The sequence below is a fragment of the Meles meles genome, chromosome 10, assembly GCF_922984935.1.
Source record: "Meles meles chromosome 10, mMelMel3.1 paternal haplotype, whole genome shotgun sequence".
Lineage (NCBI taxonomy): Eukaryota > Metazoa > Chordata > Mammalia > Carnivora > Mustelidae > Meles > Meles meles.
Genome location: NC_060075.1, coordinates 87,826,645 through 87,853,039, shown reverse-complemented (window position 1 = coordinate 87,853,039; position 26,395 = coordinate 87,826,645). Strand labels below are relative to the sequence as shown.

General features: G+C 37.7%; 1 protein-coding gene across 2 annotated transcripts in view; it reads left to right on the top strand.

Moving 5' to 3' along the window:
- Positions 1-26,395, top strand: part of RELN (reelin) — a 510,603-nt gene that overhangs the window by 187,296 nt on the left and 296,912 nt on the right. For both annotated transcript variants that reach the window (XM_046020402.1, XM_046020401.1), the window contains exon 4: positions 21,090-21,160. In XM_046020402.1, coding sequence (XP_045876358.1) covers positions 21,090-21,160 — 71 coding nt within the window. The remainder of the gene's footprint in view (positions 1-21,089; positions 21,161-26,395) is intronic.

Genomic DNA, 26,395 nt, shown 5'->3' with positions numbered 1-26,395 from the left:
CAATGAATCCCACTTAATATAACTGCAGACCAGCACTTCTCTCCAAATTAAGTTCTTTGTCAGTTTGCCAGTTAAGCACAAGTTTTAAATTCATAGCTTAACAATTAAGGGTAGTAAGGGCGCCTGGCTGGCTCAGTCCCTGGAGTGGTGGAGCATGCAAATCTTAATCTCAGGGTCATGAGTTCAAGCCCCATGCTGGGTGTAGAGCTTACTTAAATAACAAACAAAACAATTAAGGGTCATATACTGAAGTCAGTACATACACCTAGCATTTCGGTCTAAGCTGTCTCATGTACATGGAGCTGAAATCAGTGACAAAGTATGGCTTAATAAATGCTAGGCAAGATTTTTTTTTGTAATTTCAAATATCATACATATTAGTACTCGAGTGCATATTCCAACAGAGCTTATTAATTTGATAGCATATTTATATACACACTTTTATCAATTTCCCATTGTTCTGTGGTCTACTCTTAATACTAAAACAGTATTGATTTGTTACAAACACAGATGCATATTGAAGCTGCCAAGATGTGAGATTTTTTTTAAAGTAGTTTTTGTAAGTATTAAACTTATCTTGCACACTCAAGTCATCATACATAGAGGGCAAAGTCAGAGCTTTTAGATTTGAGTTGATCCTTCATTTAAGTTTTAAAACACTACTGTAGTTGAATATTAAAAACAATAGCAAATAGTGAGCTATGATTCTAGTCCTTCCCTCACTCACTACCATGTATAAAATGGCAGCAATGTTGCTCACTGGCCCCATAAAGAGAGCTGACCCTGAACACCACCCCTTGGGTGATTCTCATCGTCCTCAGATGCTTCTTCACTGTAATGGCTCCATCTTTCCCGATTTGGATCAAAGTCCACCAGTCCTACTTGGTCCATTTCATCAGTCTCTTCCATTTCCTCCCTCTCAGGGAGGAGTTTTTCCAGCAAAGAGAGTTTGTCAGGACCGAGACAGCCATTCCTAGGAAAGGCTACCTTAAATTTGATGATTAGGCAACTCTTTTCCCATGGTCTACGATAAATTGGCATGCCTTCATTCACACACACTTGATATCCCCATGCTTGACAATCTGACCTGGAGGAGAGGTGATCAGTATGGTTCCATTGTCAAGAGTAGATTTTGGCTTCTGAAAGCTGCACGGTGCTTCTACCAGCTGTATGGCACGCATGATAAAGTCTTCTCCTTGTCAAGTAAAAACAGCATGGTCCTTCTGATCTAAAACAATGATAGTATCAGTCCTAGTTATTGGTCTCCTTCACCATGAAATGTCATCTTCTGGCCATCTTTCATGCCTTTGTCAATATGAACTTATAGAATCTTCTTCTCTCCAACTATCTTCCTTGCATTGCAGCTTTTACATTTACCTTTAGGACTGATCGGTTCTGCATGGCCCTGACACACACAGACTGAGTTTGCTGAATCATTCCAGGTCCTCTCTGATGAATTCTTACTTGCATTCCAGTACCTCAGCCCCTGGGACAGCATTCTACCCCTCCTTCCTTACCACCTTGGCCTTCGCATTTGGCACGAATCACATTCTTTTGCAGAGCTAGTTTTCTTGTTGTACCATTATATAAATTAATCTTCTAGTCACTGAGAGCTGATCACAACATTTTTACCTCTTCTTTCTCTCTGCATCCTTCCTCCTCCTCCAAACAACATACCAGACATGTCCATCGGGGAGCCAAAACCACCGCCAACTCCACCTTCTTTAATTGCCTGTTCTCCTTTGTCATACAATTCCCTTTGCATCAGAGAGTACTTCATGAGCTTGAAAAATCTGTTTAAACGTCTTTCCTTCATTTGGATTCTTAGCAGAGTGGTACTTCAAGGCCAGTCTCCTTTTAAGACTTTTTCACTTCTGCCTGGGGGCCATTAGGTTTGACCCTCACAGCATCATAGTAAGTGGTTTCTTTCACCATTTTCTACAGCCAGTATATAGCCAAGGCCAGTGTTGGGGAGCAGGAAGGAGCACACTGCTGGGCATGGCCCACGCAGCTCCTGTTCCTCTTTTCGCAGACTGTTGTGGGGGAAGTTCCCTCATCTTCATTCTTTACATGTGGATTTCCCTTTGCCTGGACACCATTTGTTGAAAAGATCTCTTATCTCATTGAATTATCTTGGCTCCTTGGCCAAACAGTAATTGACCGTAATGTGAAAGTCTATTTTTGGAGCTCAATTCTATTCCACTGATCTGTTTGTTCTTCTGTCAATATCACAGTCTTTTTTTTTTTTAATATTTTATTTATTTGACAGAGAGAAATCACAACTAGGCAGAGAGGCAGGCAGAGAGAGAGGAGGAAACAGGCTCCCCGAGGAGCAGAGAGCCCAATGTGGGGCTCGATCCCAGGACCCTGGGATCATGACCTGAGCCAAAGGCAGAGGCTTTAACCCACTGAGCCACCCAGGTGCCCCAATATCACAGTCTTGATTACTGTGTGTTCATAGTTACTGTAAGTTTATTTCAAGAGTGCAAATCCTCCAACTTTGTTATTCTTTATCAAGATCATTTTGACTTTCTTAACTCCTTTCATTTCTGTTTGAATTTTATGTTCAGATTGTGCATTTCTGGGAAATACTGAAGACTTTGATAAGTATTGTTTTGAATCTGTAGATCCCCTTGGTATATTTGCCATCTTGACAATATTGAGTTTTTTGATTTATGAACATGAGATTTCTTTCCATTTACTTAGATTTCTTTTAGTTTCTTCAACAATGTTTTGTATTTTGCCATATACAATTCTTGCTCTTTTTTTGCTAAATTTATGCCTAAATATCTTATTCTGTTTGATGCTATTGTGATTAGAATTGTTTTTTTAATTTTATTTCCAGTTTATTCATTGATAGTATATAGAAAAATGACTTACTTTTGTGTATTGGTCTTTTATTCTGTAACCTTGCTGGATTTACCTATTTATTAGCTCTAATAATTTTCTTGTAGATTCTTTAATATTTTCTATATGCAAGATTAAGTCATTATGCCATTATCATTTCAAATAGAGGTATTTTTTACTTCTTCCTTTTCAATATGGATGCCTTGTATTTCTTTTTCTTGACTGATAATCTCTGGCTAGAATCTTCAGTACAATGTTGAATTAAAGTGGCAAGAGCGGCATTCTTATTTGGTTCATAATATTAGAAGGAAAACTTTCCTTTTCTCCAATAAGTATGCTTTTAGCTATCAGTTTTTTGTAGATGGTATTTCAAGCTGTTCCTTATATTCCTAGTTTGTTGTGTGTGGTGTTTTTTTTTTAAGTCATGAAAGCATATTGGAAGTTGTCAAATGATCTTACCTCATCTATAGATATAATTGTGTTTTTTCCCTTGTATTCTATTAATGTGGTATTATTACATTGATTGATTTTTGTATGTTGAACCTTGCATTTCTGGGTTAAGTCCTGCTTGATCATGGTGTATAATCTTTTTAATATGTTGGTGGATTCCAATCTGCTAATATTTTGCTGATAATTTTTCAGTCTATATTCATTAAGTGGCATTTGTGTAGTTTTTGTTTCTTGTGATGTATTTGCCTCGCTTTGGTACGCTGGCCTCCTAGAATGTGTTGGAAAATGTTCCCTGCCTCATCTATATTTTGGAAGCATTTGTGAAGGATTGGTGTTAATTCTTCTTTAAACATTTTATAGGGGGCGCCTGGGTGGCTCAGTGGGTTAAAGCCTCTGCCTTCGGCTCAGGTCATGATACCAGGGTCCGGAGATCGAGCCCCACATCTGCTTCCTCCTCTCTCTCTGCCTGCCTTTCTGTCTACTTGTGATCTCTCTCTGTCAAATAAATAAAATCTTAAAAAAAAAAAATTTATAGAATTCACCAGTGAAGCTACCGGGACCTGAGGTTTTCTTTGTGGCAAGTTTTTTTTATTACTAATTCAATCTGTTTACTTGTTATACTTTTATTCAGATTTTCAGTTTCTTATTGAATTGGTTTTAGTATTTTATATCTCTCTAGAAAGTTGTCCATTTCATCTTTGTTACCCAGTTTGTGGATATTAATCAATCATAGTATTTCTTTAAAATCCTTTTTATTTCTGCAAAGTTAATAGTAATGTGCCCTCTTTCATTCCTGATTTTAGTAAATTGATTTTCTTTCTTTGTTTCTGTCTACCAAATGACTTGTCAATTTTGTTGTTCTTTTCAATGAACCCACTTTTGCCTTCATTGAGTTTTTCCATTATTTTTCTGTTCTCTTTTTTATTTATATCTTTTAAAATCTTTATTATTTCCTTCCTTTACTTGATTTGATGTTCATTCTTTTTAAATTAAATTCTATTTTTCAAAAAGATGTTTTAAATGTCATATAATAAGGGGTGCCTCGGTGGTTCAGTCAGTTAGGCATCTGCCTTTGGCTCAGGTCATGATCTCAAGATCCTGTGATCAAGCCCCACATCAGGCTCCCTGCTCAACAGGGAGCTTTATGCCTCTGCCCCTCTCTGCCAGCAACCCCCCATGCCCTCTCTCTCAAATAAATAAATAAAATCTTTAAAAATAAATAAATAAATATCATAAGAAAAGGCTTATAATAAAATGGAAGACTTCCCATCTCTGCTCCTTCTGGAAACACTCCCAGACTAAGCTGTTGTCATCATTTTATCCACTGCTTCTGGTATTGATGTTCATATTTTAAAATAATATACTTAAACCAAGTGACTTCATATGGTAGTAGGAGAAGATATACTTCCTTTATGCCATTAACCTCCAACACACAAGTTCATCCCCATATCCTCCCAATATAAATATTTCACATTTTTAAATAAAATCAGTCATCAGTGTTTTGATCAATGATTATATAAATATTATTCAGTGCAGAACCAAATGGTGTACTATGATTTTTTCCTTCTTGAGCAACTTTTCACTTTGAATTATTTCTTCTCCTTCTTAACTTACTCTGTTACTTTTCCTGGAGCACTTTCTCAGTTGCCTCCTGAGAGATTATACCTGGCAAGTACAATGTTTGATTCCTTATATTTGATGACAGGTTGGCTAGAAATAGAATTCCGGATTAAAAATAGTACTCTCTGAAAATTTTGATGGCTTTCCGTGCTGTAATTGAGAACGTGAAAATGACACAATTTTATTCTTATTTTGAAAGTTATTGTACTTTCTTTGCCTGGAAGCTTTTAAGATCTTCTCTTCATGCTTGTTGGTTTTCAATTTCTTGACAATGTGTTAAATGCACAGGAAGTAGGTGGCAGTCCTGCCCTCCATACCAGAGGCATTCTCTCCATCTTCTGATTTTTAGCCCCCATATTGTACTTCATATTTCAAGTTCAGACCCTCTCTGACTCAGTATTTCCATTTATTTATTTTTAAAAGATTTATTGATTTATAAATCAACAAGAGAGAAAGAGAGCTAGAGTGGTGGGGGTGGGAAAGGGGCAAAGAATCCTAAGCAGACTCTGTGCTGAAGTCAGAGCCTGACCTGGGGCTTGATCTGATGATTCCAAGATCACGACCTGAACAGAAACCAAGAGTTGGTGGTTTACTTAACTGCACGACCCAGGTACCCCTGATACAGTGTTTTTAGAGAAGAAGGCTCAGAATTATTATATTTCCCCCAAATTCGTTGCATTTGCCCACACAAATGCTCAGCTGACAAATATGTCTTCTCAAACTGCCTAAAATTATCTGAATCAATGGATATTTAACAACTAAAAATAAGCATAATCTGCAGATTTTGAAAGTTTCACTATGCATTTCTACTTCATGTATCTAATTTAATTATGGCTAATACAAGGACTCTTTATTTCTATTAAAGTCAGAAATAATGGGAAAAAAAAAAACCATTATTCCCAAATTCCTGACTACCCTATCTATATAATCGAGTTTACTGTGGAAAGTCTTTAGTGTAAAACTTTATTGAATAATTTCACGTCAATAGAAATGTATAGATAATTCAGGAAATAACTGTGATATATATTGAAAACATAATAAAGGAAATATTCTATAATAAGTAAGGTTATAAAGAATTATTCAATAAAATATGTAAGGAAATTTTTTTAATAAATCAGAAAAATAAATTTAAATATCCACTGAATGCCCATATCCCAAAATAAATTCCAGATGAATAGAAAATTCTCTTCCCAGGAGAAAATGCATATATGTATCTATTCAACTGAGTTTAGAAGGGGGAAAGAGCTCCTAAGCATGAAAAGCCTGGAAAAAATTAGGAGGGAATTGATCGAAAGATTTGATCACATGAAAATTTAATTTTTTATTAAAAACATAAATATAGTAAAAGACTGATTATAAACTGCATAGAAAATATTGGTAAGAAATATATAGCGTAGAGTTAATAGCCTTCACATTTAAAGAGTTCTTGTAAATTGGTTAGAAAAAAACATTAAAAGCCATAGCAAAATGGGCAAGGACATGAATAGTTAATTCCCCCAACTGAAAAATGTAACCAACAAACATGCGAAGTATCCTACTAATAATCAGTGGGATGGAAATTAAGACTAACCTGACACCTTTAGAATGAGACCGGACTGCTAACACTCAGTGCCACCAGGGCTATTGTGGGGTGAGTGCTCTCTGGTACTACAATGTGCAAACCTGCCTTTCCTTATATGCTGTTTAGAATTATGGCCTCTGTGTGTACGCCCTGAATTTCATTATCCCAGTCCTGGAATGCCATCTTAAAATAGAAGACAGGCACAAAATGTCTGCCTCGGAGAAACAGAGAGTGGCGCGGTAATTACCAGGGGTCGATGGGTAGAGGAAATGAGGAAATATAGGCCAAAGGGAACAAACTTCCAGTTATAAAATTAACAAGTTCAGAGAATCTAATGTACAGCATAGTAATTACAGCTGACAATACTGTATCACATACTTGAAAGATGCCAAGAGTGTAGATCTTAAATGTTCTCACCATAAAAAAGAAATGGTAATTATATGACAGAAGGGAAGTGTTAGCTAATGCTATCATGGTAATCATTTTGCAGTGTGTAAATGTTTCAGCTCAACATGTTATACACCTTAAATTTATGCAGTGTTATGTGTCAGTTATATCTCAGTAAAGCTGGGGGAAAATTAAAGATAGGGTCAGATATTTATATACTTCATTATTTAAAACATTCAAAAAAGTAGAAACAAATACAATTCCAATAACAGTGTAAGAGTTAAAGAAACTATGCCATAGCTATATGGTGAAACATTATTTAGCTTTTGACAATCTTGTTCTAAAAATATTTAATTAGAGCTATTTATAATAAGTATTAAATATAAAGGAATAGAAACCTGCTTTTTCACAAGCAAGTTTCATTTTTTAAAAAAGATTTTACTTATTTGGGAGAGAGAAGGAGCAGTGGGAAGGGCAGGGGGAGAGGGACAAGCAGGCTCCCTACTGAGCAGGGAGCCTGACGAGGAACTCGATCCCAGGACCCTGAGATCATGACCTGAGCCAAGGCAAATGCTTAAACCAGCTAAGCCACCAGGCACCCCTAGGCAAACAATTTTCTAAAAACTTTATATTCATGAATTAATTTAAAATGCTAGAATATAGTTTACCAAAATGTTAATAATGATTATCTCCCCTGGGTATGGATATGAGTAATTTTATTTTCACACTAATCCTTTTGTATATTTTTAAATTCTCATAATACACACACTATTTATGTATCAGAAAAAAAAAACAATTAAAAACTTGTTTTCTCCAAAGTAGCCCTTGTATAAACTTCTTCAGAATTGTTTTACAAGAATATACCAATATTGTCCTAATTTGTTATGATTGATTAACTAGTTTAGATATCCTCTCCTTTCTTAGAACTTTCATGAGCTTTGTCATAGTCATAAAACATTTTAGAGTTTATAGTCTTTTTTTAAAAAAAAATTATTTATTTATTTGACAGAGATCACAAGGAGGCAGAGAGGCAGAGAGAGAGGGGAGGGGAAGCAGGCTCCCCGCTGAGCAGAGAGCCCGACATGGGGCTCAATCCCAGGACCCTGGGATCATGACTTGAGCTGAAAGCAGAGGCTTTAACCCACTGAGCTACCCAGGTGCCCCCATAGTCTTATTTTTTGAGGATAGGGGGTGACTTTTCATTCTAAATACTTTGGGATTTTTTTTTTTTTTTTTGAGTAAAGTTGGCACATGACAGTACATTAGTTTCAGGTGTACAACTTAGTGATTTGACAAGTTTATACATTATGCTATGTTCACCATAAATAGAGCTACCATCTGTCCCATTACATCACTATTACAATATCATTGACTATATTCCTTACACTCTGCTTTCTATTCACATGAGTTACTCATTCCATAACCAGAGGGCTGTATTTCCCTTTCTCCTTCACCTATTTTGCCCAGTTCCTCCCTGGCAACCATCAGTTTGTTCTCTGTATTTATAATTCTAATTCTGCTTTTGTTTGTTTACTCATTTTTTTTTAGATTCCATTTATGAGTGGAATCATATGGTACTTTTCTTTCTCTGTCTTATTTCACTTAACATAATACCCACTAGATTCATCCATGTTGTTGCAAATGTCATAATCTCATTCTTTATGGCTGTGTAATATTCCATTGTATACATATAGTGCATTTGCCTTATCCATTCCTCTATTGATGGACACTTAGGTTGCTTGCATGTCTTAACTATTGTACATAATGCTGCCATAAACATAGGGTTGCATATATCTTTAGTTACTGTTTCCATTGTCCCTGGGTAAATAGTGGAATTATTGGATAACATGGGATTTCTATTTGTAACTTTTTGAGGAATCTCCAAACTGTTTTCTGCAGTGGTTATATAGTTTATATTCTTACCAACAGTGCGCAGGGGTTCCTTTTTCTCCACATCCTTACCAATACTTGTTGTTTTTTGTCTTCTTGATTTTAGCCATTCTAACAGGTTAAAGTGAAACCTCATTGTGGCTTTGATTTGCATTTCCCTCATGATGAGTGATGTTGAGCATCTTTTCACATGTTGACCATCTGTCTGTCTTCTTTGGAAAAGTATCTATTCAGGTCCTCTGCCCATTTTTTAATCAGATTGTTTGGTTTTTTTGGTATTCAGTTGTATCTGTTCTTAATATATTTTTGGATGATAACCCCTTATTGGATTTATCATTTACAAATATCTTCTCCCATTCAATAGGTTGTCTTATTGTTTTCTTGATGTTTTCCTTTGCTGTGCAAAAGCTTTTTATTTTGCTATGTCCCAATAGTTTATTTTTGCTTTTTCCCCTTACTTTAGAAGACACATCTAGAAAAGTATTGCTATAGCTGACATCAGAGAAATTACTGCCTGTGTTCCCTTCTAGGATTTTTATGGTTTCAGGGCTCATGTTTAGGTCTTTAATCCATTTTGAGTTTATTTTTCTGTATGGTGCTAGAAAGTAGTCTGGTTTCATTCTTTTGTATGTAACTGGCCAGTTTTTTCAGAACCATTTATAGGAAAGTCCATCTTTTCCTCATTGTGTATTCTTGCCTCCTTTGCCATAGATTAGTATATGTGCTGCCTAAACGAGCATTCCTTTGCCATAGGTTAATTGACACTGTAAATGTGGGTTTGGTTTGGGGGTTTCTATTCTGTTCCATTGATCCATGTGTCTATTTTTGGGCTAGGACCATACCTTTTTGATTGCTACATCTTTGTAATATATTTTCAAATCGAAAATTGTGATACCTTCAGTTTTGTGCTTTTTCAAGATTGCTTTGGCTGTTTGGGGTCTTTTGTGGTTCCACACAAATTTTAGTATTATTTAATCTAGTATTGTGAAAAAGTGCTATTGGTATTTTGACAGAGATTACATTGAATTCGTAGATTGCTTTGGATAATATGGACATTTGACAATATTGATTTTTCCAATCCATAAGCATGGAATATCTTTCCATTTATTTCTGTCATCTTCAATTTCTTTCATCAGTGTTTCATAGTTTTTGGAGTATAGGTCTTTCACCTCTTTGATTTATTCCTAGGTATTTTATTACTTTTGGTGCAATTGTAAATGGTGTGTGTGTATGTGTGTGTTTTAATTGCTCTTTCTATGACTTCATTGTTAGTGTATAGAAACATTACCAATTTCTGGATATTAATTTTGTATTCTGCTACTTTGCTGAAATTGCTTATTACTTCTAGTAGTTTTTTTTTTTTTTAACGTCTTTAGGATTTTCTGTGAATAGGATCTTGTCATCTGCAGATAGTGACAGTTTAACTTCTTTACCCATATGGATGCCTCTTATTTCTTTTTCTTGTCTGATTGCTGTGGCTAGGACTTCTAGTACCATGTTGAATAAAAGTGGTGAGAGTGGAGGGATTTTGAAAAATCCCCTTTCATGTTTCTGCGGATACTTTCTGAAATGACCAGTCAGAACATCATCATTATAATTCTTCACATTTTCCCAATCTTTTTATAGAGTTGAGCTCTTTTGATTTTCACCACAGCCCTGAAAAATAGGTAGTGCAAAGTTTAAAGTCCTCTTTTAAAAAATAGGTACTTAGATAAGGTCAACATAAACCATTGAGCTATAGTGCTAACCCAAAATGTTTGTTCTGATTCCAGATTTACTGTTAGAAGTTACCCAAGGCAGTCAAGTTATATAATAGATTAAGAAAATGAGACATACAGAAGTTAAATGATATGGCCTAAGTCATGGAGAGAATGAAAAAACCCAGAATGCAACTTCCATTCTTTTTTTGCAGTCTTCATTCTTTTGTATCTGAAACTTGTACTCTTTTTGTTAGTCTTCTCAGAAGTGGCACCTAAATACTTTGCATTAGTATTTTAACAAATATGCAGACTCTTTAATTCACCCTCCAGTAGATAACATAATTTTTACAAAGGTGTTCTTTTGAATTGATGAACTATATTATCAGTTTTGTCCTTGTCGTGCCTAAGGATGCCTCTGAGGCAAATTAACACAAGGCTTACTTAGTAAAAAGGTGTTTAAAAGAGTAGAGTCACTCAAGTACATTTCTTTGATGAATTTTAGTGATTTAAAAAGGAGATATGAAAACTGTTTTTACTATGAAGTTTTGGATGGCATTTCTGGGATATAAATGGTTTAAGAAAAAACTCTGGAAGGTATTAAATGGTAACAACATTTTGCAGTGACCAAGTAAATGTATTAGCTTAATTACTTTCCTTGTTCTTATTGCTAACTGATTTGATTTCTGAGATAAATCTTGCCTATAATAATGTTTATCTTGACCATTTACTATTATCATACAATCATTTCTTTCAAAATGTTTCTTATGCGATAGTTTACTGATTAGTTATTAAAGCATTTAACATTATATAGTAAGCATACACAGACTAATCACATGTGTATTCCACATGTATTTGCTGCGAGGCTACCATGTGTCAAGGCTTGAGTACTAATATAGGAAAAAAAAATAGATAAAAATCCCTAGTCTAGGGTACATATAGCCTTGTTTAGAAGACACGGTTCATTGGGTTATGGACATTGGGGAGTGTATGTGCTATGGTGAGTGCTGTGAAGTGTGTAAGGCTACGATTCACAGACCTATACCCCTGGGGCAAATATTACATTATATGTTAATAAAAATAATTAATAATAAAAAAGGCACATTCCAAATTAACCAAAAAATTATTTGCTGAGCACCTATCCTCTGTCAACAGAGTCAGACTAAGAAATGTGAGCACTTAGAACAGGCTAATACATGGGCACCTCCTCAGATTCATAATCTGAGGCTTGTTGAATTATTTGAATATCATAAAGGCTTGTTGAATTATTGAATTATTATTATTTGAGTTGAATTATTGTTGAATTATTTAGTGGAGGCAGAGATAACACGATCTTTTTAATAACAAAAATTGTACATGTTTTTTGTTGTTTTTAATCAAGGATCTATGAACCATGCACATTGCTGATAATACTCATATGAAGCTATTTAGAAATTAGACAATAAAAAGTCCTTTATCTTGGCCTATAACACTCCTCCTTTCAGTTTTAGAAACCTAGCATGTGAGTTGGGAGCTTTTGACAGATGTTTGGCGCCTGGGTATGATCCTTCTTGATACATGAATCAGTCCAATCAGCCTTCCCTTATTCTAAAGTTCTCTGATCACTCCTGAGAAATTTGGCATTTCTCCTTCTTTTAATAGTTAATGAGAGCTATCCTTTGGCACAGTGACAAAACAAAACATGGTTTTATCTGCTTGGGGTTATCTTCCCTCCCTAGATCTGCTTTGTCGTTGATTTGCAAAGCAAAGAAAGATAAAAACTCTGCCAGTGATAAATGTTCTCCTCTTTCATGTTATCTATCCTGCAACTATCAGTGCTTTTTCACCAAAATGATTTTTCTTTATTGCAATTCAGCATCACATAGTGATTACTGAAAACACTGAGTGAGAATTAGAGTTCCAGCTACATTTGGCTGCATGCAGACAGTATCTTTGGTGATTCTTGGTACCCTTGGCCATCACATGTTCTACTTGGAAGTTCTGTCCCAGGTCCTGAATGTGCAGCTCTATGGCCCCCATGTCTAGATTCCCTTGGGGCTCCTCTGGGGCTGTCTGACTCTCCAGCTGGCCCGCCACCAGTGCCTGGTGGAAAGGCAGGTGGATGATGTCAGTCTTGGTCTTACCGTCCTGCAGTATCTGCTGGGCCTCCAGCCCCAGCTTCCAGTCCTTGGGTCTACCATCGCTATGTGTCTGAATCAGGTTTTCTGACCTCCACTTCACCTTCAGCTTGATGGCCAGATGAATGTAGACCATCTGTGCATTGCCAGATTTCCACATGTGCAGGCAATAGTGGTCATACATCAAGAACCACATCTCTTCTAGGAACCTGGTGAATTTCTTTTGACATCTAAAGGAAGACACTCCCAGAAATCACAAACATAAAATTTTTGTGGAAAAATGACCCATTTCAGAGAAGAGGAAAGGGAGTTGTGATCTTGGGTCTGGTGTCAAATCAAACTATCTCCAGTCAAATTCATAAGTTATTGGTTGGGTTTCCATGCCTGAAATCTCTTTTCACACACTAAAATATCAAAATTAATTATAGCAATAGAACACAAATGCATACTTTTAAAACTATTATCTATAAACACAAAGGTGTAAAATCTATATCGCAAATACCCTTTTGGGAGAAATTTTTTCTGCATGGGCTAGATCTAATGATAGTTGTACAGAAAATGGCTTTTTTCTTAAAAGCCCAGACTTTTTTTTTTCCTTTTTCTTTTCCTTTCTTCTTCTTCTTTGTTTTTTTCACGGACCTTCAAATTGCATTTCAAGTTGGAGTTACCCTTTGGAAAATTCCCATTACTGATTCAGTATGCCAAAGACCTCTGAAAGTCTCTGAATTGGGTAAGGAAGATCACTCATGGCATCTTTTTCAGTGATGCCTTGCTCACTTTTCAATGGAGATTAAACTCCTGTTATAAACAGTAAGCTTTCTTTTCAGTGCTTTCTGCTGAATTTTCTAGAAGAGTATTTTATGCTTTTAAATCAGTGCTTGTAATTCATCCCAGAAATCTAACTATAGACCAATGACTTCTCTCCTTAAAGAGATAAACGCAGCCCCTTTTTAAAAAATGACACTCAAACTTATATTTAATAACTATCTTTTGCTTTATTCTATTCACATGTGACCACTTCAAACCCAACACTTGGTTTTCCTCTTTTGACTTTGCTGTTCTTTCACTACCTAGGTGAGTAGAGACTTTCTCCCAATAGTATATACAGTTTGATCTTCATCAGGTAGGTATATGTCAGTCCTCAAAGAAATCATGGCTTTCCAGCACCAGGACTGGGTCCTTGCCTTTGATTGTTCTGTCTGTGCTGGGGTTATGCCAAGGTCCTGTCACCCCTGAGGTGTCCTTAGGCCAGAAATTCTAAGTATGCTATCTGTTATGTATAAATAAACAGAGGGGCTGCTTAGAGCCTAGGGTTGTGGGTAGTGAGGTAGGCTATGTCTGGGTTCCGTTACAATGAATGCTTTTCTTGATTAGTGATATCTGCCGTGGCAGCACCTTCTAAACATGTCTAGAATGGGGACATTGGGGGAAGAGACTTCTTACCAGCCACAGGCTCAGGCAGGGTCAAGGAGTACATCCCAGCCTTGACTCAGGCGGTTGTTCGTGCTTCCCAGACTTCATTGTCTCACACACCATGTAGCTGAGGAGGCATTCTCAAGGCTGTGAAGGTACAAGGAGCTTCTTTAGGCTCTGGAAGGACCGGCATAAGCTCCAAGCTAGAGGGAGCTCAGAAGAACAACTCATGCAGGGCTCATAAGGGTCTACAAGTTGCAGGCTGTGATGGCCTTAGCTCCTTTTCCTCTGGGTCAGTTTCATCCTGAGAAAGATAGCTGGCTGACTGATTCCTGGATTAATTTTAGAGAAAGAATCAAAGTTTTGGCAGGAGATTTCCATGCACAGGGGACAGGATATGTAGAATCTCGGGGGCATGAGAGAAGTCATACATTCTGGAACCTGTGAGAACTACTATAATACTCAGTTGCAGGGCATGGTGAGAGATGAGCCTGGACATGTGGGTAGGGACCAGATCCCAAAGAACCTTTCAAGCCATGCTAAGGAATTTGACAGAATCCTTTAAATGATAGAGAGCCACAGCAGGATTTCAAGGAATTTTCGCAAGAAAACTGGCACAGTGTGGAAGCTGGATTGGCATGGGGGTCAGTCTGGAGGGGGATTCCAATCAAGAGAGGATTGCAGTTTATCAGATGACAAAGTATTGAATCCTGAATTAAAACAGTGGCTGTGGAGATGGAAAAGAAGGATAAATGTGAGAGTGATTACTGGATAGTGAACATTAATGCTGAAACTTGTTTTAAGGGGAAGGAAATATTTATACATTTGACAGTTGGAAAAAATGGTATGGCTTAGTAATAAAAGATATAATTATAAAAAAGAGAGCAGGGGCATGTGGGTGGCTCAGTCAGTTGGACATCTGACTCTTGGTTTTGGCTCAGCTCAGGGTCTCATGGGTTGTGGGACCCAGCCCTGTGTCTGGCTCTGCGCTCAGCAGGGAGGCTACTTGAAGATTCTCTCCCTCTGCCCCTCTCCCATTCGCCCACATGCTGGTGCGTGCGCGCTCTCTTTCTCAAATAAACAAATAAATCTTTTTTTTTTAAAGATTTTATTTATTTATTTGACAGACAGAGATTGCAAGTAGGCACAGGCAGGCAGAGAGAGAGAGAGAGGGAGGCAGGCTCCCTGCTGAGCAGAGAGCCCGATGCGGGGCTTGATACCAGGACCCTGGGATCATGACCTAAGCTGAAGGCAGAGGCTTAACCCACTGAGCCACCTAGGTGCCCCAACAAATAAATCCTTTTAAAAAATTATAAAAAACAAAAAGTAATTAAAAAGAGCAGTAAGAACTTTGAAAAACAAAAGCATTATGAAAACATACACAATTTCACCATTTTGTGATGGCCTAGGCATAGTTTAAGAGTTTAATATAAAAATATTTCTCCCTGAAGTTATTCACTACTCCTTTTCATATGTTTTAAGGATTTGGTAATTTCTGTTTTATTTTAATAAGGGTCAAGCTGCGTCCACAACCTAATGACCAAGTACAACATTTTGCTGATGAAGAGGGGGCAAGAGTATTTTCAAGTGAACTGATTCCTTTGAATATTAAATTTACCAAACTCAGACCATCTCTCTCCTTTCCCATATTCCACATATTTAGTAAGATTTCCTGGTGGGTGGTTAACATCAGATTGCTGATTAATGAATGACCTTCCAACTGTGAATGGACTAGGCACAGTAACATATAACTCATTGGTAAAGCAGGAGAAAATGTTGGGAAAAGTAACCCACTACTGGGTTGCCCTGGGTTTAAAAATGACTCTTTAAGTACTTTGTGAGTAAAACGATTCATAAAATAAGCAATACACTTGGGTAGGCATTGTAAAAACGATATTAAACTTCTGTCTTACTCCAGTTTGGAAACTGGATGACAGTATTGCACATTGCAAATGAATTGTGAACTGGAAAGCTTAGTGTTGATTCCTTCAAATGTTGAAGTCATTATGGCATGTGCCTTATGGGGGATATTTCTTTATAATGAACTATGCCTACTATTCCAGAGAGCTTGAAATCTATTTAGGTAGACAGACTATAAGTATCTGAAGAGTGATTTTTATATCTTTAAACAATAATTGCTATTATTAGCCCTGTCTTCGTGTAGGAATTCTGAATCCTAGAGTAATCAAAGAAGTTGGGCAAACTCAGCTAGCTCATAAGTGCAGCTTACTGCGTTTAAACACTGGTCTTGCTACTCCAGACACTGAGCTTCAACATCATGCCTCCCCTGGATATGCACTAGTTCTTAAATGGCTGGGGCTCACAGCTGCTCTAGGAGTTCACTTTAAAATTAGAATCTGGAGTGTTCTTTCAAATTCATAACAATGGCTATTTCGAGCTCTGAATGTGATGATCATAATGAATTTTCTTCATTTGGTGAAATCTACAGAGCTTTTAAATTATAGATCTTAACAGCCCAAAGGAATTTTAAAATTACTTATTTAATAGGGATTCTTGTTGGCAAACTTGCCCTAGAAATATCTGTATCTCCCAAGAAGATGAGAAGTACTTACTAGAAACTTGTTTGAGAAATTTGGTCTACTCCTTGGAATAGGGAACAATGAAGATTTTTCTCACCTCTTCTGAACAATTACTGCTCCTTAGAGGAAATTAAGTGAAAGTAGTGCCAACATAGTTATTAGCACCAGAAATTTGATAGGCATGCCCCCAAAGGAAAGCTGTAAATTACACAGAAGTGATTCTGAGAATGATAAGGCTGTCACCATCTAACATAGCTGTTTATTTTTATACAAAAAGAAAAATATAGTGTGGATTAAAAATTGGAAGACAATGCTTGAGACTTTAGATTCTGACTTACTGTGCTATTAACAATTTTTGAGTATGTAGGATATATAAATATATTTCTCTGTTTAAATGTATAAATTTGTGTTTATATATTTAGATATATTTATATTTATTTGTCATTATGTAAGTATAGATAGTCATAACGTTTTTGAAATACATGCTATAATTTGTAGGCAGGCTACCATGAATTATTTCATAGTTCTAAATATGTTCAAAGTAGGCTTGCCATTACTGACATTAGCTGCAGCCTGAGTGTGGGGCCAACATCTCATGGTACAAAGCAGTAGGACTTGTGTTCTTGCTGGTCACCTGGGTTCTGTTCTTTCTTCTCCCCAAGAGAAGATGTGAATATGCAGGCCCTTAAAATGATTAGCTATATACACTACCAGAGGGTTGGGCACCTTTATATTAAAACATTATCTAAGGGGTTTAAAGGTCTGTAAAGAAAGTCATGCATATGATAACTATCTTCAACATGTGTTTGTGTCCTTTGTGTCCCTCCAGTTTGGGTAGTGGTGTGGATGAGGTTGGCATCCAGTGTGCTTGTCTTTGGTAGAGGTGAAGACAGCACGAGGGCTGGGGTGGGGCCTTTGGAGCAAATGTGGCTCAGAGTTGGAAGGGGTCTCTGGTGAGCTGATCAGAAGCCAAGGGACTCACAGAGTATTGTGAGATAGGTCCAATCCAAGCCATAACCATGGCCTACACTAATTTTTACACCTGAAATCAATATAACACTGTATGTTAACTATACTGGAATTAAAATTTAAAAGAGAGAGGAATGCTGTCTTTAAAGGCAAATCCATGGGGCACCGGGTGTGGTGCATAATCAATGAATCTTGGAATACTGAAAAAAAATTAAATTAAAAAAAAATACTAAAGGCAAATCCCGTGGAGTTGCTGGCCACGTGGCCAAATTTCCAACTGGAAACAGAAAAGAAGTTTGTCCCAAAGGGGATTAAATAAAAGGGCCTAGCTGTAAAGGGAAGGAATGGAGTAGAGAGCCCAAGCCATAGGCGACATGAATTTAAAGATCAGGCCCTGAAAGCAGGCTTTCCTTCTGAAGAGAGAGTGAAAGCTACCTTCAAATCTTTGAACCAGATCGAAGACAATTTAATGCAATGGTCTTACATTAAATTTTACATTTTAATGGTTAAAAGCAAGGACCCTACACTCAGACTGAGTTTAATCAGTCATGTGACATTAGGGAAATCACACCATAATTCTCTGTCCCAGAAAAATGGGAATAATACTGTCTACCTTGTAGACTTGTTGTCGAGATTAATTGAGTTAATTTATTTAGAGCCATTACAATAGTACTTTGCAAAGGGTAGATTTCATTTCTTGATAGGTGTTAGAATAACAACAACAACAACTATATGTATGTGTACATATACATGGTATATATATGTTCATATACACGTATATGTATATCTGTTTAAATGTATATATAAATATATGTGTGTATGTCTGTATATACTCATATATAAAAGCAGATATAAATAGTTTATATATATAAACATATACCAGTCACATTATTGTTATTATTATTTTGACTTTTCCCAAGCAGAGGACTTCAGATGATAACATTGGGCATTTGGTGTGTTTCTTAAGCCAGTTCCTACTTGCTGAGCCCTTCCTTCAAACCTCAAATATTTTAGAACACATAAAGCACAGGTGCTCTGGTTTGGAATGGGGGTACCTGCTGTCCCTCCCTCGGACTCCCACGGAAACCTCAAGACACAACCATGGAGCACTTTTTGAAAACTTGGAAAGTATCCATGGCCTGGCATCAAGACCTTGAATCAGGTCCTCTCTGCCATTACCATGCCGTGTACCCTGCAGCATGTTCTCAATGGCCTCGGTTCCGTGATCCGGGCACTGTAACGAGGTAGATGAGATCAGTATTTTTCACACTCTGCCACTCTAAAGCCCTGAGAGTTCCCAAGAAGTGTGTCCCAAGAAGTTCTGGGGAATGGGTGGTGAGGAACAAGCTGTGTGAGTGGAGGGAACCCAAAGACTTCAAAAGCTAGGAAGAGAGGAATATTCTGAGATTTCGTGTATTTGTTTGAAGAATGAGTACCGCTGCTCAAGAAATTGTGACTAGGTGATCAAAGGGCCTTCAGTGTCAGTTATTCCCTAGTCCCTCATGGAACCAAAGGAACAGAAATGAGAACACAGATGAAAGTAACAAGTACTGAATCTGACGAAATCGTGTGAGGGGCAAGCCGGATGGACTAGTCACAAGGTCCTGTGACCAGGCTGTTTCCGTATCTCTGATATGGAAAAGACAAAACCTCTGTTGCCTGAGTTTTATCTAGATCCTTTGGTCTCATTGTGTTTATGGGAACGGAGACTGGCACGATGATAAGTTTGTGGATCAATGAGAAATACCACAATAGGGATATTCTACACTTAGAATCAGAAGACAACTACAGTAAACAATTACATTGTTATGTTGTGGGACTTTTCTTGGTGGTTAGTGATTTCAGAAAATATGTTCCTGCCAAAGCAAATGTCAAATTACAATTTTCCATTTACGATTGCTGCGTTGCTGCTAGAGGTGTTGTGTGAACTCAGAAGCTCTTGACTGGATAGAGAGTTGACAATGAAATGTGTTTAGGTCAGTCAAGTTTCCATGCGCCCTCTGAGCATAACACCTGTAATGGATCAGTGAGCCCATAGGCCATGGTTATGGCTTGGATTGGACCTATGTTTAGTCCTCTTCATTGTCAGCTTGCTAAAAGCAAAGGAAAACCTAGAAACATATGTGAATATATGGTGTGGTAATGTCTGTTTATCAGTAATTTCGATAATGATTACTATGCAAGAACAAGGGCGATTACCTTACAAACTTCACATGCAGTATGAGATGAAGGCTTCCCAGTGACTTGTCTCTCTGATTCTGTCTCCCTTCCACCATTCAGAGCTCTCACTATCGTGCCATTGTGTGTGTGTGTGTGTGTGTGTTTAAGTGTAGTATTTTCTGTCTCACTGCTGAAATTCGTTATCTTGGAGCAACATCACCCATTAATACTCCAGTGTGGCTTTGTTTGTCAGATTACGTTTGGAGCATTGGGTCCTGGTAGCTGATGCTAATGATAGTAACAATTCAATGGGGAATAGAAATGGGAAAGGTCTGCAGGGCAGAGGAAGAAAGGACATCCACATAGAGACTGAAGTGGGGAATGTTGGGAGCCAGGAGGTCCTGTGGGCCCCACAAAGGATAAGCTGTTGACTGAAAGATATGCAAATGGAGGGGGAAATGCAGAGGCCAAATTTTGCCCACTGGTGACCTAGCACAGTGCCTTGTACGTAATCCATCTTCAGTAAACATTGACTAAGTCAAATTATTTTTTGTCCTCACGTGGTTTTGGTAGAACTCAAGTTGAGATTTAATGTGTTTTCGTTATTAAAAAGGTTTGTGTAAGGCTTATTTTTTTAAAAATCAATTTTCATAAAGAGGCATGATTTTGTCCTTTAAATTTGTTCAAACAATGCATTTTGTGCTGAAAAGTTCTTTTTGAGGAAACATACCTCAAACAGGAGCCATAAGTAAGACTGCCTTTAATAAAATGGTTCCTGGTATAGCCATTGAGTAATACATCCACTGCAAGCATGCTATTTTTCACTAATAAATGTGCAGAGCTCTGATTAGAAGAGGTGAAAGATACACATCTACTTCAAATGGTGAGTTAGACCCTGTAGGGAGAAAGGGTGTATTTTATTAAGACAGGTTTGTAATTACGAAAGCTCTGAATAGCCCCATTTAAAAAAAAAAAATGCTTTTGAAAAAATGTAATTCTCTAACTTCTCTATGTGTTATGGTGACTGTTGATTTCAGAAAAAAGTACATTCTGAGCACCTTTCTCCAGTGGTAACAGCATCATTGTTTCACAAAGCATTTTGTATCCGTCTTCTGAGGAAGAAACTTTAAAAAGCATCCTTTCCATACTTTTTTCTCCTACCCAGGATTTCCTCACATCTACTGTTTTCGGAATAAGCCCACAAATGTTACAATATCTTTACAAAGGAAAACAGAAGATATTTCTCAATCCAGGGGCCTTCATCTAAGCCTTGACTCTTGTTCATTTGTATCTCTGTTCAAATGCACTCATTTTTTAAAAGAGCATATCTACACAATAACATTTGAAAATGAGGTTTTTCAAAAAGTTTTAAAAATGCAATTCAATTATCACCTAACTTATTACAAGATTTAGCTTAACCTTTCCCATTCATTTTCAGGGCTACGGCGACACACAGGGGCCAGATCATTTTCAAAGATGCTTTAGCCCAGCAGCTATGTGAACAAGGAGGTAAGTAAGAATCATCTTTGACTCCTCTATGTTGGTCATGTCAAAATTATTCATGTTAGGCCCAGTGTTCTATGTACTGAGTAAGTATTTCATTGCTATTACTTGATCATGATGCTTTAAAAATGGAATTATTGATCCCTTCATATCCCTAAGAATTACATAGTTAGTCATTGATAAATATCTGTAGACTTCTGAGAATACTAAGTGTGAGCAAAATAAACCAAGAGAAAATTTATCTACTTTTACTAATTTTTTTCCTCAAACTAATTACATTTAGTTGTCCTGGAAATATAACTCTTAGTAGTTTTAGAATTCTACAGAAATGTATCTGCTTACTTTACCACTTAAATTTCTTGCCAACTTTGTTGAAAATGTTTCTATTTATTGCTTTTAAACATGCCCTTATGTTCAGTATTTATGTTCTTGTTTCAATTGTGTGCACCATTCATTTCAGATTTGTGAACAGATACTGTATCATTTTAGATATATTAACTAAAGGACATTAAGTAGTCACATTCAATGACTTCTACTTTGTGAGTGCCTCATATACATCCTAACTTTCATCTATACCAGACACAGATGCATATATGCACAGGTACACACATGTATGCACGCCATGAAAGGGTGGAAAACAGGATCCACGCCCCAACACAAAGTTGTTCACTTTGCTTCCTGGGCTTCTACCTGACTTCGTTTGTGTCTTCATTGTAGCCCTTACTGCTTCACATAGAATTTTCTTCTGAAAAGAAATGAATATTACACATCAGAGACTGAGCTTCTCAAGTGTAAACTGTATGTCTTTAGAGCTCTGTGGTTCCCTGGAACCTGGCATATGACTATTCAAAAAATGCTGATAGACTGAATACAAGTTTTTCTCAGCCATTCATCTACTCATTGATTAAGTGTTTGACAATGAATACATTTCAAACCAGTCTTTTTAATGTCATGCCATTTACACCATCATCATAGGTCTAACATCCATTTTTATCTACACAGCGATATTTTTGGGAAATTTGTTAGCTTAAGAATTACATTTTTTAATTTAAAGGAAATTTCTACAGTCTTATTTCTGTTAAAAAGAATCTAATGGGCCTAGGAAAGAAATGAGGGAAAATTATATTGGTTTTTGAAAGGCGTAAAAAAATACCATTCATTATTGGTAGTAGTATATACATCCTCAATATGGCTTTACCTAGTTAATGTGGTTCTGGACGATTATTACTGGTAAACTCCTGATTGCTTACATATATAACTCTTGAATCAGAAAACCTCATTCTAATTATAGTTTCAAATATATTATCAGGGTTCTTGGGTTGAGCAGATTTTTACTATGACTTTTGTGAATGCAAAACTGTGATAGCCTTGGTAGTAAGCTCAAGGTATCTATCACAACGCAGATCTTTTTCCAGACTCAGAATGTTCACAATACTGAAAATATAGAACACTGTATAACACAGTGAACATTAATGTTCTGAAAAATGCATGGTGTCAGAAGAAATGTCTAATTTTATTAACATTTAACATTGCTTAAAAGCTGATCTCTTTTAAGCGTTGGATTTTTGAGTCTTTTCTTTTGTAAATGAATTGTTGGAATTGGGTTCACTTAGAATGAAAAGAAAAAGATAAGAAAAACCAGTGGGAAAAAAATTCTCAACCAGTGGGTTAAAAAAAGAAGAAGAAGAAGAAAGCCTTATATAGTCAGATTGCACATGAGTATGATTTACACAATGGTAGATGTGCATATTATTAAAAATACTATTCAGCCCAGGACCAAAGGAAAACACTGAGCTTTTCAACAGCACCTAATCAATTGAAATCATATCAATCCATCCAAGACAGGGTGGAAAGAATACTAGCAAGAGTGATGGCCTCCTGCTGTCAAGAATAATAAGGGAAATAATTGGTGCTGTAAACCATAGATCTATTTTGGACCTATCTACTTTTAATTAGAACATTAATTATCTCCTTAAATAAAATAACGTAAATTTAACGTGTTATAATTTCCTATGCATTGGATGGAGAATATTTAATGCGTTTATGAGAGAGGAAAAAATGACAATCAGTATATACCAAAGCATAGTGCCTTTCAATTACAACATAGTCAGTAGGTTTGCTGATTTTAATTAAAGTAAACAATTTAAACAAAGCAAATTTTGCTTTGTGGAGCTTGGGGACAGCTATTATTATAAGACTGTATTGGTGGCTAAGCATATTGAAAAAGTAAAAGGATCAGAAAACATACTAGTCTTGGATGGTCTGTCATCTCAATCCTTTTCCTTAGAAGACATTTGCTGAAGAATTTTATTCTGTAAACGTATATCTAACACCTCCAACACGCTGTCTTCGCTCACAGTGCTAAATATGGCTATAAAAGTAAAGAGAGACCCATTTCTGTTCCTGAGGGGTGGGGTATAAATGGCAGATCAGCTAGATTTGCCTGGGGGCTTTAGGAAAGTCTCTCCAGGGAGCAAGTCCTGAAGGGTCAGCAGCAGTTTAAGAAAAAAAAAAAAAAAAAAAGCAAAGGAATTCCATCTATCTCCTTCCCATTTCTACTGACCCACCTTGGATCAAACCCCATCATCTCCTTGGGGCTTTGCTTAATAGCCACCTCTTGGAATTTCCTGTGCCCACTTTCCCAGCACCTTAATCAGGGCTGCAATAATGAGCTTTCTAAGATGGAAACATGATCTATCATGTCCCTTCTGAAAACCCTTCAATATCTCAATTGGAGGCAATAGTTCATCTTCAAGATAAAAATCTCTACTGCTTATCACAGCATACAAAGAAAATCCCTTAAAATGTGGCTTCAATTTGCCTCCACCCCCTCATTACTTTTTTTTTAAGATTTTATGTATTTATTTAAGGGGGGAGAGGAAGAGGGAGAGAGAGAGGGAGTGAGAGAGAGAGAGAATCTGAACAGACTCCATGCTGAGTGCAGAGTCCGACACAGGGCTCAAACCCATGACCATGAGATCACGACTGAGTGGAAACTGATAGTCAGATACTTAACTGACTGAACCACCCAGGTGCCCCTCCCTGCCTCATTTCTTGTCATCCTATTGGTTCTACCTTAAAATTCCCAGAATGCACCTCACTCTATCACCCTCATAGTATTTACACACACTATGCCTCCCGTTTTCTTGGGCGGGACTACCTTTATGTGGCTTGTCTGCGTCACTCAGGCTTTCAGACCCTGCTTGGGTATTGCCTCCTCCTGACAAAAAAAACATCTCTGATCTCCCTCAAGCTCCTCCTGAAGCTGATCCTGGCGTCTCATACATGGTTACATAACACTTGGCCATACCTCTCAAAGCACAATAATACTACAAATGAAAACACTGTCAACACCGTTAAATGCCAGACTCCACTCTCCCCATTCATTCTACACACATGGCTTCATTTCATCTTTACAGCAACCTTCTAAAGAAGGAACTACTCTGACCTCCACTTTAAAGATGATGAAACAAAGACACAGTGAGGATAACTTGCTTAAGGTCACACAGCTAGAAATTGGCAGAGCTGGGACAGGAGCTCAGGCAGTTTGTCTAGTAGCCCATGATATCGACCCTCACATGATGCTGCCTTTCCAATGAAGCACTTATTTCAGCATGCACTCATTTAACTTGACAACTATTTAATGCATGTTCTAATAAGAACATGATCACATGTACCTCATCTGCCATCAGATACAGGCTCCTTGAGGGCAGGGATGGTGCTTTTTTATTACCGAATTGCTGAAGCCTCACACAATGGCTGTATGCACCCGATAAATGTTTACTGAATGAATGAATGAACAGTTGAATCAAACTGGTCTGATAGATGCAGAAAAGAAGAAGCTACCCGGCAGGTCATTACAGCTAAGCTGGGAAGGTGAGTGGAACAGGTTGTAAAGGGCCCCCTGTTTGCTCAGAGGTTTAAACCCTGTTCTGTGGGCAAGTGGGAAATAGGAGAGTGACATGAGCAGTCTGTGTCTTTGCAAGAAAGCTGGGGATAGGGCGTGGGATGGGTTGCAGAGATCGGAGTTGGAGGAAGCTAAACACAGTAGTAGGCTGCTGTGTCACCCAGGTGAGAGCTAACTTTTAAGCTAAATGAAACAGTTAGTTAAGCATCTGCCTTTGGCTCAGGTCATGATCCCAGGGTCCTGAGATGGAGCGCCACATTGGGCTCCCTGCTCAGTGGGGAGCCTGCTTCTTCCTCTCCATCTGCTGCTCCCCCTGCTTGTGTTCTCTCTCTCTGTGTCAAATAAATAAAATCTTTTCTAAAAAATTGGGGTCTTGGAGACTAGAAAGAAGGGAATATGATAGAGGGACTTCGGAGAAGATGTGATCATTGTAGGGAATAAGGGCAGGAAGAGGGTCCAGGGTGAGTCTGTGGTTTCTGGCTTGGGTGACTCAGTAACCAGTGATGCCAGGGACTGAGAGAAGAAATGAAGAAACATTAGAGGTGTTTGAAAGAGAAAATAACAGACTGAACTTCAACACGTTGTCCCCGAGGAAGTTGCTTTCCACCCTGCAGGACCCTCCCAAGAGCCTGCTGGGACGAGAGGCTAATCTGAGAACAGTCAGCATGCTGGTTTTTAGGATGGAATGTGCACATCCAAGGAGCTCGTCAGGAAAGGGAGGAAGGCCCCCAGTGTGGAAGGCCGGTGATGGCACAGGAGCAGGAAGAAAAAGGAATTCTGGAGAAGGGACCGGCTTGGGAGACTGGGAGACTCAAGGAAGACATCTCAACATGGTAGAGGTGTTCAACAGAGACAAAGCCTTCTGAAATAACAGAGAGGTTGACGTCTTAGAAAAGCCTTTAAGATTTTGCAGTTAGAAGGTCATCGGCGACTTGGCTATAAACCATCGGCGATGTTCAGGAGAGGCTGAACCACCTGAAGCTGCCTTGTAGTCTGGGAAGTTCTTGCCCTGGCTTTGGAGACATACAGGCAAGGGAAGAAAGATTACTGTGAATTGAGAAGTAAATGTGAAGCAGTGTTTAAAGTTGAGGCTTTGAAAAAAATCGAAGATTAGTGGGAAGGTGAGAGACATAGGGCAAGTGGAGGGGAAAGCAGACTCAAGGGAAGGGTGAGCTCTCTCTTTCCCTCCCACACCCCCTGGTAGAACTAGAACATGTTTATGACCATCCAGTGCCTTGTAGCCAAAGACCACTAGGAGCACTCCTGGAATTGACAGGTTAGAGTTAGTTCTAGTTCCAGGATGGAGAAGGCACGCCATGCAACCATGGGACATC